Raw genomic sequence first — 10,909 nt, forward strand, 5'->3', positions numbered from 1 at the left:
TCCATCACTTTAATGATTGTACTCTGCAAATTAAACCTGTCATGGCCCATCAAGGTGAATGTTTTAAGCCTGTGACATGCCTTCAGCTCCCCTCCTCCTGCCTGGCACTTTTGTTGCTTTCCTTCTTGCCTTTTCCTCTCTGCCTCTACCACTCCTGTCCCCCCATTTCAGTGCTGCTCCAGTGTGTGCTAGTCCCTGTGGTCTCCTGCTGAGCCAGGTTGCATATCAGGTGATGGATGTCTTTGGCCATGATGCTCCTGCAGCCATGGGCTGGCAGGTGCCAGCATTTCTGTGCCCAGTCCTGTGTTTTTGCTGGGAGCTGGCACAACTCTCCTGGAACAATGGGTCTCTCCTCCTCTGTTGTCCCCACATGGCAGTGGCAGGGAATTAGGTACCATCCTTTCATGCTTCCCCATCCCTTCTCCTTTCCTTGTATTTTTCCCCCCTACACCACATTTTTTTCTCTCTTGCCTCATGTTACACCAACCAGGGCAGGCTCCTGGCACCTGCGTCTACCCTAGCTCATACCTACCTCCTTGGAGCAAGGGCTGCAGCCTCCCCAGAACCAGAGGTCCCCACGGGGTAATTCCAGGGGTCTGGACACCTGCATGTCTTGAGATGGACTGCCTGGGGAAAGGGAACCTGGGCAGTGAGGATGACATGTAGCCAGGGGGAAACTGCTGAGCTGCCAGCAGCCACTGTGGGTCACTGTCCCCCTACACAGGACCGTCATCCATCCGTTCGTCCGTCTCCATGCTCCTCTCTCCTGTCACCTGCTTCCCCTGCGCACCCCTCTGTCCCAAAACCATCGCATCTGTCCCCCTGCCCAGGGTGCTGCCCCCCAGACACTGACAGGCTTTTCCCAGCCTTGCGGTGTGTGACAGCCCCGCACCAACGCTTACCTGGCCCTTCCAGCACTGACTGTCTGCCAGAGATGACCAGGATTCCACAGGGGCTGTTGTGCTTCAGCAATTCCCACCCCCACCACAAGTCCCGGGGCAGACAGTCCTCCCTGCCACTCTCAGGCAGAGACAGGGAGAGGAGAGGAGAGGAGAGGACAGCGGGGTGTGGGACAGGAGAGACATCATGGTCTGCCTGGGAATTGGGCCACCCACCCCGGCCCAGCCTGCTCCACCCCTGCAGTTCCTTGTGCACTGGAGTGGTGAAGCAGGGCAGCCCCCTCTGCCTTCGTGGCCATCTCAGCACCCCAAGGGGAGACCCAGTAAGTGGCACAGGAAGCATGGGAGATCTATAGGGCCTTCCAGGACCCTCCAGCATCCTGTGAGGGCATGGGCAGCCTGCTTACTTACGGGGAGTCAGTGCTTACCCCTAGTGTTTCTAGGGAAGTGGTAGAGGGTGTCAGTCACCATCCTGCTACCAAGGGTTGACTTCAGCCTGTTAGAGTGAGCAAGTTCCCAAGAGCATAATGAAACAAGCCCAGAGAAGAACTTAGAGAGGTTAAGCATCACCATGGGAAAAGGAAAGCTCACCACAGCATTGAGCCTTTACAGCCTGAGCACTTTTCTGCCTCCCTTCCCCTCCCCGTTTATTTGGGACAATGCCACACCGATGCAAGCAGACTAACTGCAGCATGGAAAACATGCATCAGCTTTGCTTCTCAGGACAGTTTTGCCCTACAAAGCACAGACCCTACCAGGGATGTACTGGTGCAGGAGGAGGCAAGGCAGGCTGGCATGCAACCTGGGCATCCTTCCCACCTCTTCGTGCCACCAAGGGGAAGGACAAGCTGGCACCACACTGGGATGTGCTGCTCCAGCCACTGTCAGATCTGTAGGGAAGTGGCAGTGCAGTCAAAGAAGGGTCCGGGGTCTCCCTCTTCCAGCTGTGCCAGCAGACTGCCAGCTATCCAAGTTTGCTCTCCCCACCTTTTTTCCCAGAGACTTGGTAGGACAGCACAGTAGCAGGACAGGGGATTTTCCCATTCCCTAAGGAAAAGCACAGGCATCCAGATAACAGCTTTATAGGGGAGGGATCTGGGGACTCCTCCAGATACACACAGAGGAATAATTACAAGTTAAATAGGATCCAAACATACATAAGTTAAAGGGTGGCAGGTGCCCTGCAGCCCCCTGCTCCTTCCAGGCACAGTCTGTGTCTGCCAGCAAAGAGAACACCCACAACACAGCCTGGCCCCTCTCCCCAGCTGGCTCCATTCGCCTTTCACAACACAGAGCCAATCTTCCTCTCTGTGGCACCCATCTCGTCCTCCTCCTCTTCCTCGCCGCCCGAGCAAGACGAGTCCGGGCCATAGCTCAGCTCAGCAGTGCTGCAGTGCAGGAAGCCTGAGTCAGGGCTGTGCCCCATGAACTCGGGGCTTTTGGCAGCTTGTCCCTGGGGCTCGCTGGGCAGCAGCTTCTCACAGGTTTTGCTGAGCCCTCGTTGCTTCTCAGCCTCCAACTGAGCCCCCTGCTCTTTGGCCTTGCGACTCCGCTTCCACTTCATGCGGCGGTTCTGGAACCAGATCTTCACCTGCCAAGGGAAAGCCCCAGGGGAGAGGATGTACCCTGCTGCATCCTGTCCCCACTCACCCCTTCACCTTCCCTTCATGGAAGGTCCCCCCCCAAAACCTCTTCATTGTGGGGCATCCCATGGTGCTACAAGTATGTACAAAGAAGTTGAGGTTGTCACGGGAAGAGGAATAATGGGGGCTGCTGCCTTTCCCCCCCTTCCAGCTTCCAGCCAAGGATATGCACAGGGACATTTTCATATTAGTCCCACAAAAAGACCCCCTCACAGCATGCTGAAGGATGGGAAGGCTCTGAAACCCAAGCTGGTCATGCCAGCTGAAAAGAGGAGCAGTATTTCTGGGGTGCCCTTCGCAAGAGAAGAGCCTGGAGCCCACCAGGCAGGTCTCTGCAGGAGATATCCTGGAAGGGGCACTGATGGGAGCAGTGGGGTGTGGGGCTGATGGCATTAGTATTGCCCATGACCTTGACTTGCCCCCATGGCAGCTCCATGATGCTATGCTCCATCCCCCCAGGGCCAAGGTACCTGTGTCTCAGTGAGCATCAGCGACGTGGCCACCTCAAAACGCTTGGGTCTGGACAGATACTTGTTGAGCTTGAACTGGTTCTCCAGCTCCAGGAGCTGTTGGCTGGTGAATGCTGTGCGGGGCCGACGGCACTTCCCCATCAAACCAGACTGCGGGGCAGCTGTAGAGCAGACAGTGGGTGGGGGTCAGGGGACAGCAGATTGGTAGGGGGACAACCCTTCAGCAAACTCAGGATGAGAAGGAAGGTGAATGTCTCCATCATCTCCCACCCCAATAATGGCTTTATTGCATGATAGAAACCAGTGAGATATGTTATCAGGCCTCGGTGTACAACTGGGATCAGTGCTGTGACTGAAATTAATTCTCTTTTTTTATTGCTGGGCCGCACAGGTGGCAGCTCAACGGCCATGGGCTGTGCTGGGGCTGTCCGTGAGCTCCGCTATCTCACCTGCAGCCCTTGAAGGCAGAGCGGCGCTGAATCGGGAGGCAGCAGAACAAAGGGGCCTTTGAGAGTCCAGCATGGGGTGGCTGCCGCACTCTGTTTGATCCTTGCTTATCTGCTCTCCACTGGCTTTATTGTCCCCCTGGGGTTCAGCTTTTACTGCTTCTCCCAGAACCATAGTGGCAATCAAACCCAGGGGTTTGCAGCTGGGAATAAAGTGCTGGAGCAGCAGGGAGGGGTGTCGGGGAGAATGGGGGGAGGTGGTGGTGGTGGGCACTAATGCAAAAGGACCTTGGCACATCCCTGCTGACACATCTTGGGCAACAAGATCCTGGAGCATCCTGGCCCCAAAAGTGTGCCATGCTTGGCAAGGGCCACTCCAACTCACCCACTTTGCTGGGCATGGGGCACCATGCATGTTATCTCCCCCAGATTCCAGCTTTGATCCCAACCTGCCCATCTCCCAAGGTGTCCACCGAGCCCTTCACAAACACAGCGATGACGCATGAGGTAGGAATTTATGAAAGAGCTATTAAATGATCAAAACACAGGGTTGATCCCAAGTACCTGGATGCTGGGTCAAACAGAGAGAACACAGGGCTGGGCTAGGGCTGTGCAAACGCCTCATGGGAGCAGGATAGACACAACCCCTTCTTCTGCCTGTAGCCCCTCAGTGCCAGGAGACACAGTCTCTGGGACCCACCTTGTAGCCACTGGGCAGTTAACAAGGGACTGACTGAACAGAGACACACTGTGCCAATGATTCTGACATGATGCATTATTTTGCATATGAAACATATTCAAGGCTAAAACCAAATGAGAGGTTCAAAAGATTTCCAGGACAAATACAGATGAAAGACGTCTCAGCTCTACAGAGTTTGGCAGCCATCTGGGCTCTGACTGGCTGTGGACGCTTGGGCTGTATAAATCCTCCATGAAGACACGGGACCAAACAGGTCTACAAAGGCTTCCTCTGGCTAAGAAAATGAGGTGTTATAGGAACTAGCATCTGCAGGGATGGGGCAGCCCAAGCTAACACCCTTTGCAGTTTCTTGGGGAGGGAAAGGCCAGAGATGCATCAGAGAGAACTGGAGGGGAAATTCATTGTGTTGGTGGGGGCACAACACAAAGCAGCCCCAGGCAGTGTCCAGCAGCCCAAGGACTCTGGGTGCCAGTGAGCCTCCTTTGCTGACAGAGACAGGAGGGTGGCTGGAGCATCTGGAACCCCAGAATCCCTCCCTGCAACGAGGTTCCACTGTGCAGTTTGGCTGTACCAGGCCAGGGAAGGGCCCCTCTAAGCAGTTCCTCTTTCTGAGCATGGTCGGTAGAGAGTGTTTTGGGGAAAGAGAAGGGAAGAGGTTGTACCCTCTCAGCATCCAATAATCCAGGAGTTCTGTGCTTTCTGGAGCTGGAGGGTCCAGGAGTGAAGAGATATCATATTCCCAGTCTGAATTCCCCACTCCAAAGCAGAGAGCCCAGAGCTCAGCTCCTAGGGCATTGTGTCCTGGTTCCAGGGAGCACAGAAATCCTTCAGATCAACCTGAAAGGCTCCTCTGTGCCTCCTCTAGCAAGGTCATATGTGACCAGACTAAAACCAGATGCAGGAAGAGTAGAGGCACAGCAGTGCCTCACAGAAGAATCTCAATCCTAAAGGCAATGTAAGTTTGGTCTGTCCAGCTTCAGAGGAGCCTGGAAGGCAGCCTGCTTTGACACACCCTTTCAAGAGACTCACTTTTCCCCAGGTTAGCTGCTGAGGACTGCTTGGTCTAGCAGGGAAAAGAAGAACAGAAAGTTTGTCCAAAAGTCAAATAAATCCAAACAGGATATAGCCCAAATAACTACCAATCCAGGGGACTGATTTCTGGAGCATGGTCCTGCTGCCAGCCCTGATTTCTCCTTCTCTGTGTCCAATTCAGTTTCAGTGCAGTGTGTCCATTACAAATATTATATAGAGCCTGACTTCCTTAGAAACTCACCCTGCCTCCTGCCTCAGTGCTGACAAAAAAAAAAAAAAAAAAAAAAAAAAAAAAAAAAAAAAACCACCCAAAACCAATCCTCAAACTCCTCTGTAGTGCTGTCATACAGTTTGAGCCACCACCAGTCCAGTGCCCAGCCTACAGAGTGTGGCTGGCCACCTAATCTGTGATCTCCTCTGACAACACATCCTTGAGCAGTTACAATTATCCATCACCACTGCTACTCACAGTGAGTTGTTCAAGAGTTGGCCTCCACACCAGGTGGAGTAAGCCCAAGCCAATACAGCTGACCTTCAGCCACCCACGGCAGCAGGTTTTCATGGACATGAATGATCAACATCTCTGGCATCAGTTCTGCTGTTACCTTTCCTAAAGGGCTCTAGCTCTTTTGTGTGGAGAGAGTATGGCAGAAGATGATCTGCAGATTCTCACTGGGAAAAGAAAAAAGGAAGGAGGTAGAAGCTGAGACTGCCAGCGTGCTCTGCTGAGTCCCATCCCTCCCTGTCCTGTGGCAGGCTGCCACATGGACAAAGAATCCTCCCAAGGGGTGCACCGCAAGCATGCCTCCCAGGGCTTACCTTCTCCAGTCAACTGAACTATGAACTCATCCCAATCACAATCAGCATCTCAGAAAGTATTACCCTTTGGGAAGGCTCTTCATCTTATCCAGCTCCTACCAGAAGATCAGTGACTGCCCCAATGTCACACCTTTGCTTGCCAAAGGATTTATTTTCTGCTCAGCCATCTCCTCCAGCACTCCACCGAGGATCAGAGCTTGTCTCAACATCCCTTCAGCCTGGCAGGGCTTGGACCCTCTGATGGGTGCCTGGCATCTGACTGCAGTATCAGTAAATAAATTGCTTGGCCTGGAGCCAGGAATGCCCTCTGAGTCTGAGGCCAGGAGCTCCGCAAGGCAGCTGCCTCCTGGATAATTAGATAAAGCTTATAAAGCATTGTTGGTTTATTTGATACAGTTCCACCTACTTGATAACAAGGGTAATCCTAGGTTGATATTAACTCACTTGTTTTTAATTTGGTTTGTTTAACTATAGTTCACTTAACTTTGTGGTCTGGCAGATAAAGGAGAGGAAATTAACACCCTGACTGCTTTAAGTGTTTCTCTGGATATCAGAGCTGGAAGAGAGGGAGGTAGTCTCAGCATCAGGGTCATCACCAGTGGCTTTTTTCTGACCAGCCAGCAGCCCTGGCCATTATCAGTAGGGCAGCATGTGTAAGGGCACTTGCTACCTCTGCAAGCCCCTTGCTTGCTCCACCATTAAACTTCAATTGCTGCTTGCCAGCTGTTTCCCAGCCCACATTTCCAGCTGACACCAGACCACTGTACACCTGGTGAGCCTTGGAAGGCATTGCTTTTTGAACAAGTTTGATAAGACTTATCCTGCCTGCTCTCCTATCCCAGCACAGCCCCTCAGCAAGCTCTCTGCCATCATGGGTAGGATCTGATCTGGGCTCCAGGCCATCAAGTTAGTGAGTGGGTGATGCAAGGAAACGACGTGCAAGGAAAGCCTTCTAAGCACCGTGTCCTTTGGAGAGGATCCTTTTCTCTTCCTGAGAGTCTATAGCTGTATGTCACTGCTCCCCACTTCTACAGCTCTCAGCTGCAGTGGGTCTCTGCACTGGCTCCCACCACTGCACCACATTTCCACACTGACAAACAAGGCAAATAAATCACATCTCCCAGAACAACAAATAGGCCTGGCACTCCAGTGCCAAATGTTACCCCTGGGTGGTTCAGGAGGTGCTCAAAGTCCCAGGACAGGGATCCAGGCTGGGGATAGCAGAACCTGGGCAGGCAGCATCCCTGCTTGCTGCAGCAAGGGCACGCCTGCTCCTGCACCCAGGCCTTCCACAGCCCTCTCAGTCCGCATTGCAGCAGAGGCAGCCAAGCACTGCATGCGGCTCTGCACAGGGAGCTAGTGAGGGAGGCTCTCACCCTGCCTCACAGCAGGGCACTGCTCTCAGTGAGCCCAGCACCCCAGCCCAGGCCAGGTCCCTGAGGGTACCAACTGCCTCAGACCGCCTCCCTGGCATCCTTCCTCCCCACACACAGGTGATAGCAGGGAGAATGTGTGCAATGGATACCCACAGAGCTTACAGTTCATGGGCTGTCTTGCTGCTTCCCCCTCCCTGACTGTCCCCAGGAGATCAAACTAAACCACACTTGCAAAACATTGCTACACATGCACCCAAAGAGGAATTTATTCCTGGAATTCCCTTTAAATAAATCCCAAGGGTGATCGCTCCCTGTAATGATCCATAATATGTCCTAGAAGGCTTTCAGATTCCTCTCTTACAGCCATCTGTCTGCTGCTCCTGGGAGAGTTAAACATGGCTGGCAGCAGCAGCAGCCTTGACACTGGTACTTGGTCACTCTGGAAACTTCAGCCAGGCAGGTCTGTCCATCTGTCTGTCTAGGCTGGGTGGTGGGACAGGGACTCACACAAACTACAGGCAGCCCAGAAGCCCTCAGCCAGCAATGGAAGGCTCCTGCCCAGCCCACCATCCTCCTCAGAGAGATGAGGATGGCCTGTGGAGGCAGCACATCCTAGGCAGGTGCCCTTTCCTGTCCCTGTCCCTACAGCATGGCCAGCACACCGGGGCAATCTGAGCCCAGACACAGCCACAGCATGCAGCTGGAGCCAGTCCTGGTAAGTACAAGGAGAAGGCTTGCTGCAAATGACCCTGATTTCAGAGCTTCCGTGAGCCCACAAGAGCAAGGGCTGAAGACACCCTAGAGTACCCTAAGGTTACCAATGGACAGAAATAAGGATGTGAAGATGGATAAGGTTCTCTTCTGCACACCAGATGAATTGCTGAAGTATTTAAGACACTCTGGAGAGAAAGAATCCCCTCTGGGATCCTCAAAGGGCTCCCCGGAATTGGGAACAAACACCTTTTAGTAAGGACATGGATTGAGGCAGTGGTCATCCTGATTTAAAAATTTACAGTTTTGGCAGCTTTTGCTGCATCCTTGTTACACCTCAACGTGTCTACCCTGCTTTGGGATCTCCAGAACCCAGATAAGTAACACTTGGGTCAGAAACTGCTTTTTTTTCCCTCTGAACTTCCACAGGAGCCCTGCTCAGTGTTTCCCACAAGACCCTTTGACATTCTGGTCCAGCACATTCTGCAGAGCTCCCTTCACATGTTGTTCTCATGCTAATAATTTGGGATTTGTTTCCTTTCAGTGAAGTTTTGGATACAATCAGCTGAAAATCATATCCTGCTTTTGAGAGAGGAACGGGGCTGATGTACAAATATCTCTATGTTATCCCAGCCAAAAGCTGCACTCAGGGCTACAGGATCAGATGCAGTGGAGCATTCCCACTCAGGTGAAACACAACCCTGTATGAAGCTACCAGGATGCTGAGATACACCAACAGACCCAGACCCTTCAAATATAACATGGCCTCTGCAGAGGAGCAGAAAGATGTAATAAATAATAAAGACTTCTAACTAATCAAGATTTATTTTTTCTTGTCTTAGTGACATGTCTGAAGACTGCACATAACCCATAGCACTGGAGGCTTATTCTACACCTCTAGATTCACAGATGGACCCTACCTGAAGTCTAGGGAAAGCCAGGCAAAGGGAGACAGCGCAGGGGAAAAAATCAGCCTTGTTTCCCTTTAATCTGACCAGGAATAGTTTGAGGTAGGAGTAATACATGTGATTTTTCAAGTAGTTCTCTGTAAATTTTTGCACTGTTATTTATCCAGCCTTTTAAAATTATTATTTTGCAAATGGGCTTCCAGATTTTTAGGAATTTTTTTACGCTCAGCTAACAAATCTGGATACTCTGACAGGGCTTTATTAACCAGTCACTCTTGGTTTAATGCCCATCTTTTCACTGACCAGCACAGGGCAGGGTCCGGGTCGCACTGCCAGGGGTGCCAGACCCCAGCTGGCCTGAAGTCAACTCTTGTTCTGCCCGTGCCCTGCAGGACCCATCACAGCAGCGGCCCATTGCAGCAGCGCGGGATCCGGTGCCTGCCCGCAGCCCTGGTGGTGCCCACCGGGAGGGACTGGGGCAGGGCTGCAGCCGAGCACGCTGTCGGGCCGCCCGGCTCCCGCAGCTGCCGCCAGCAATGAACTCACCGGGCCCTCATCCCCACGAGGCGAGCAGGACCCGGAGCGCCGGCCCGGCCCTGCACGGGGCCCGATCCGGCCGCGCATCCAGCAGGACTGGGGCGAGTTCGTTCCCAGCCGCACCGGGAGGGATTTATTCGTTTCCCAGTGCAGGTTTTTGTCGCCGTTTCTTTCTTTTCGTTTCCTTCCCGCCCCGCAGGAGCCCAGGGAGCCCGCGGCGCCGTGCGGGGCCAGCAGCCTGGGTAGGCGCGGTTCGGCTCTGCCGGCGGCGGCGCGGGCAGTGCTTTTCGGGGCTGTTCCGGAACACCGGGCCGGCGGAAGGCGAGACTTTGCCCTTCGGATCTGTTCCCCAGGGCCTCACAGCCCTCGGAGGTCTGCGGAGGGCGAGTCATGTCCCCCCCCCAGCAGTGGGACACTTCACCTCCCCACCCCAGCCCTACCGGGCTAGGAAGCGGGTCTGGGTACAGGGAGAGCCACGCATCGGGGTCAGCCCGGAGGGCTCAATGTCCCTGCGGGCTCCCGACCCGGACCACCGGAGGGCCTCGAACGGGTGGGGTCGGGAAACCTCAGTCCCGGGTTGTCGAAGGGACCGGCACCCCGATGTGCCGGCGGACGCTCCCGGGAGCTGGAAGGGCCCAGAGCCGCGTTCCGCCTGACGGGAGGGTCCGTCCCCGGGTCACTCACCATTGAAGTCGGAGAGCCTCGGCACCAGCATCCCGGCTCGGATCCAGTGCTCCAGCGGGAAGGAGCCGGCCACGGCCGCCTTCAGGTGCTCTGCGCCGGGCGGCGGCAGGTGCGGGATGCCGGTGTAGGCGAACGCGGGGTGCTGGCCCCCCAGGGTCGGGAGCGGGTACACGGCGGGAGGGTAGAGGGCCGGCAGGGCGCCGAGCCCGGGGCCAGAGAGATGCAGCAAGCCGGGCTTGGGGACGAAGCCGGCCGGGGCGAGGGGCGCAGCGGCCGGGGGTGCCCGCGGTGAGGGGGTGTCGGAGCGCCCGGCGGGGCCGGGGCTCGACGCGGGGCTCCCGGGGCTCAGCCCCGGCGGGGAGGCGCTCCGCGCCGGCTCTTCAGCCAGGAGCGCTTCGATGCGGAAGTTTTGGGACTTCTCCATGGGCTTGTGCATGGCCCTGTCCCGTGCGGAGCCGTCGAGCCCCCCGGTGCCCCACCGCTCCCCTGCCAGGGCACAGCCCGGCCGGCCAGCCCGGGGCGAGCCCCGGCACCGGCGGGCATTCACCCGCGGGGCCGCGCCGCGCTCAGCGGGGCTGCCCTCGAGGGCAGCCCTCCTCTCCGCTCCGCCTCCCGGGCACTCGCTCGCCCGACGGCGCTGGGGTGGGTTTTAACCCCCTCTCCACCTACCCCAGCTCCCCATTG

The 10,909-nt window shown here is 55.3% G+C and overlaps 1 protein-coding gene across 1 annotated transcript; it reads right to left on the reverse strand.

The window, feature by feature from the left end:
- Positions 1-1,965: 1,965 nt before the first annotated feature.
- On the reverse strand, positions 1,966-10,768 carry LOC137477019 (motor neuron and pancreas homeobox protein 1-like). Its single transcript, XM_068195574.1, is given in 4 exon segments — positions 1,966-2,490; positions 3,013-3,173; positions 10,226-10,729; positions 10,732-10,768. Coding segments are annotated over 4 exon segments (1,011 nt in total). The 3' UTR covers positions 1,966-2,181.
- Between the last annotated feature and the right edge of the window lie 141 nt (positions 10,769-10,909).

The sequence above is a fragment of the Anomalospiza imberbis genome, chromosome 7, assembly GCF_031753505.1.
Source record: "Anomalospiza imberbis isolate Cuckoo-Finch-1a 21T00152 chromosome 7, ASM3175350v1, whole genome shotgun sequence".
In the NCBI taxonomy this organism is placed as follows: domain Eukaryota; kingdom Metazoa; phylum Chordata; class Aves; order Passeriformes; family Viduidae; genus Anomalospiza; species Anomalospiza imberbis.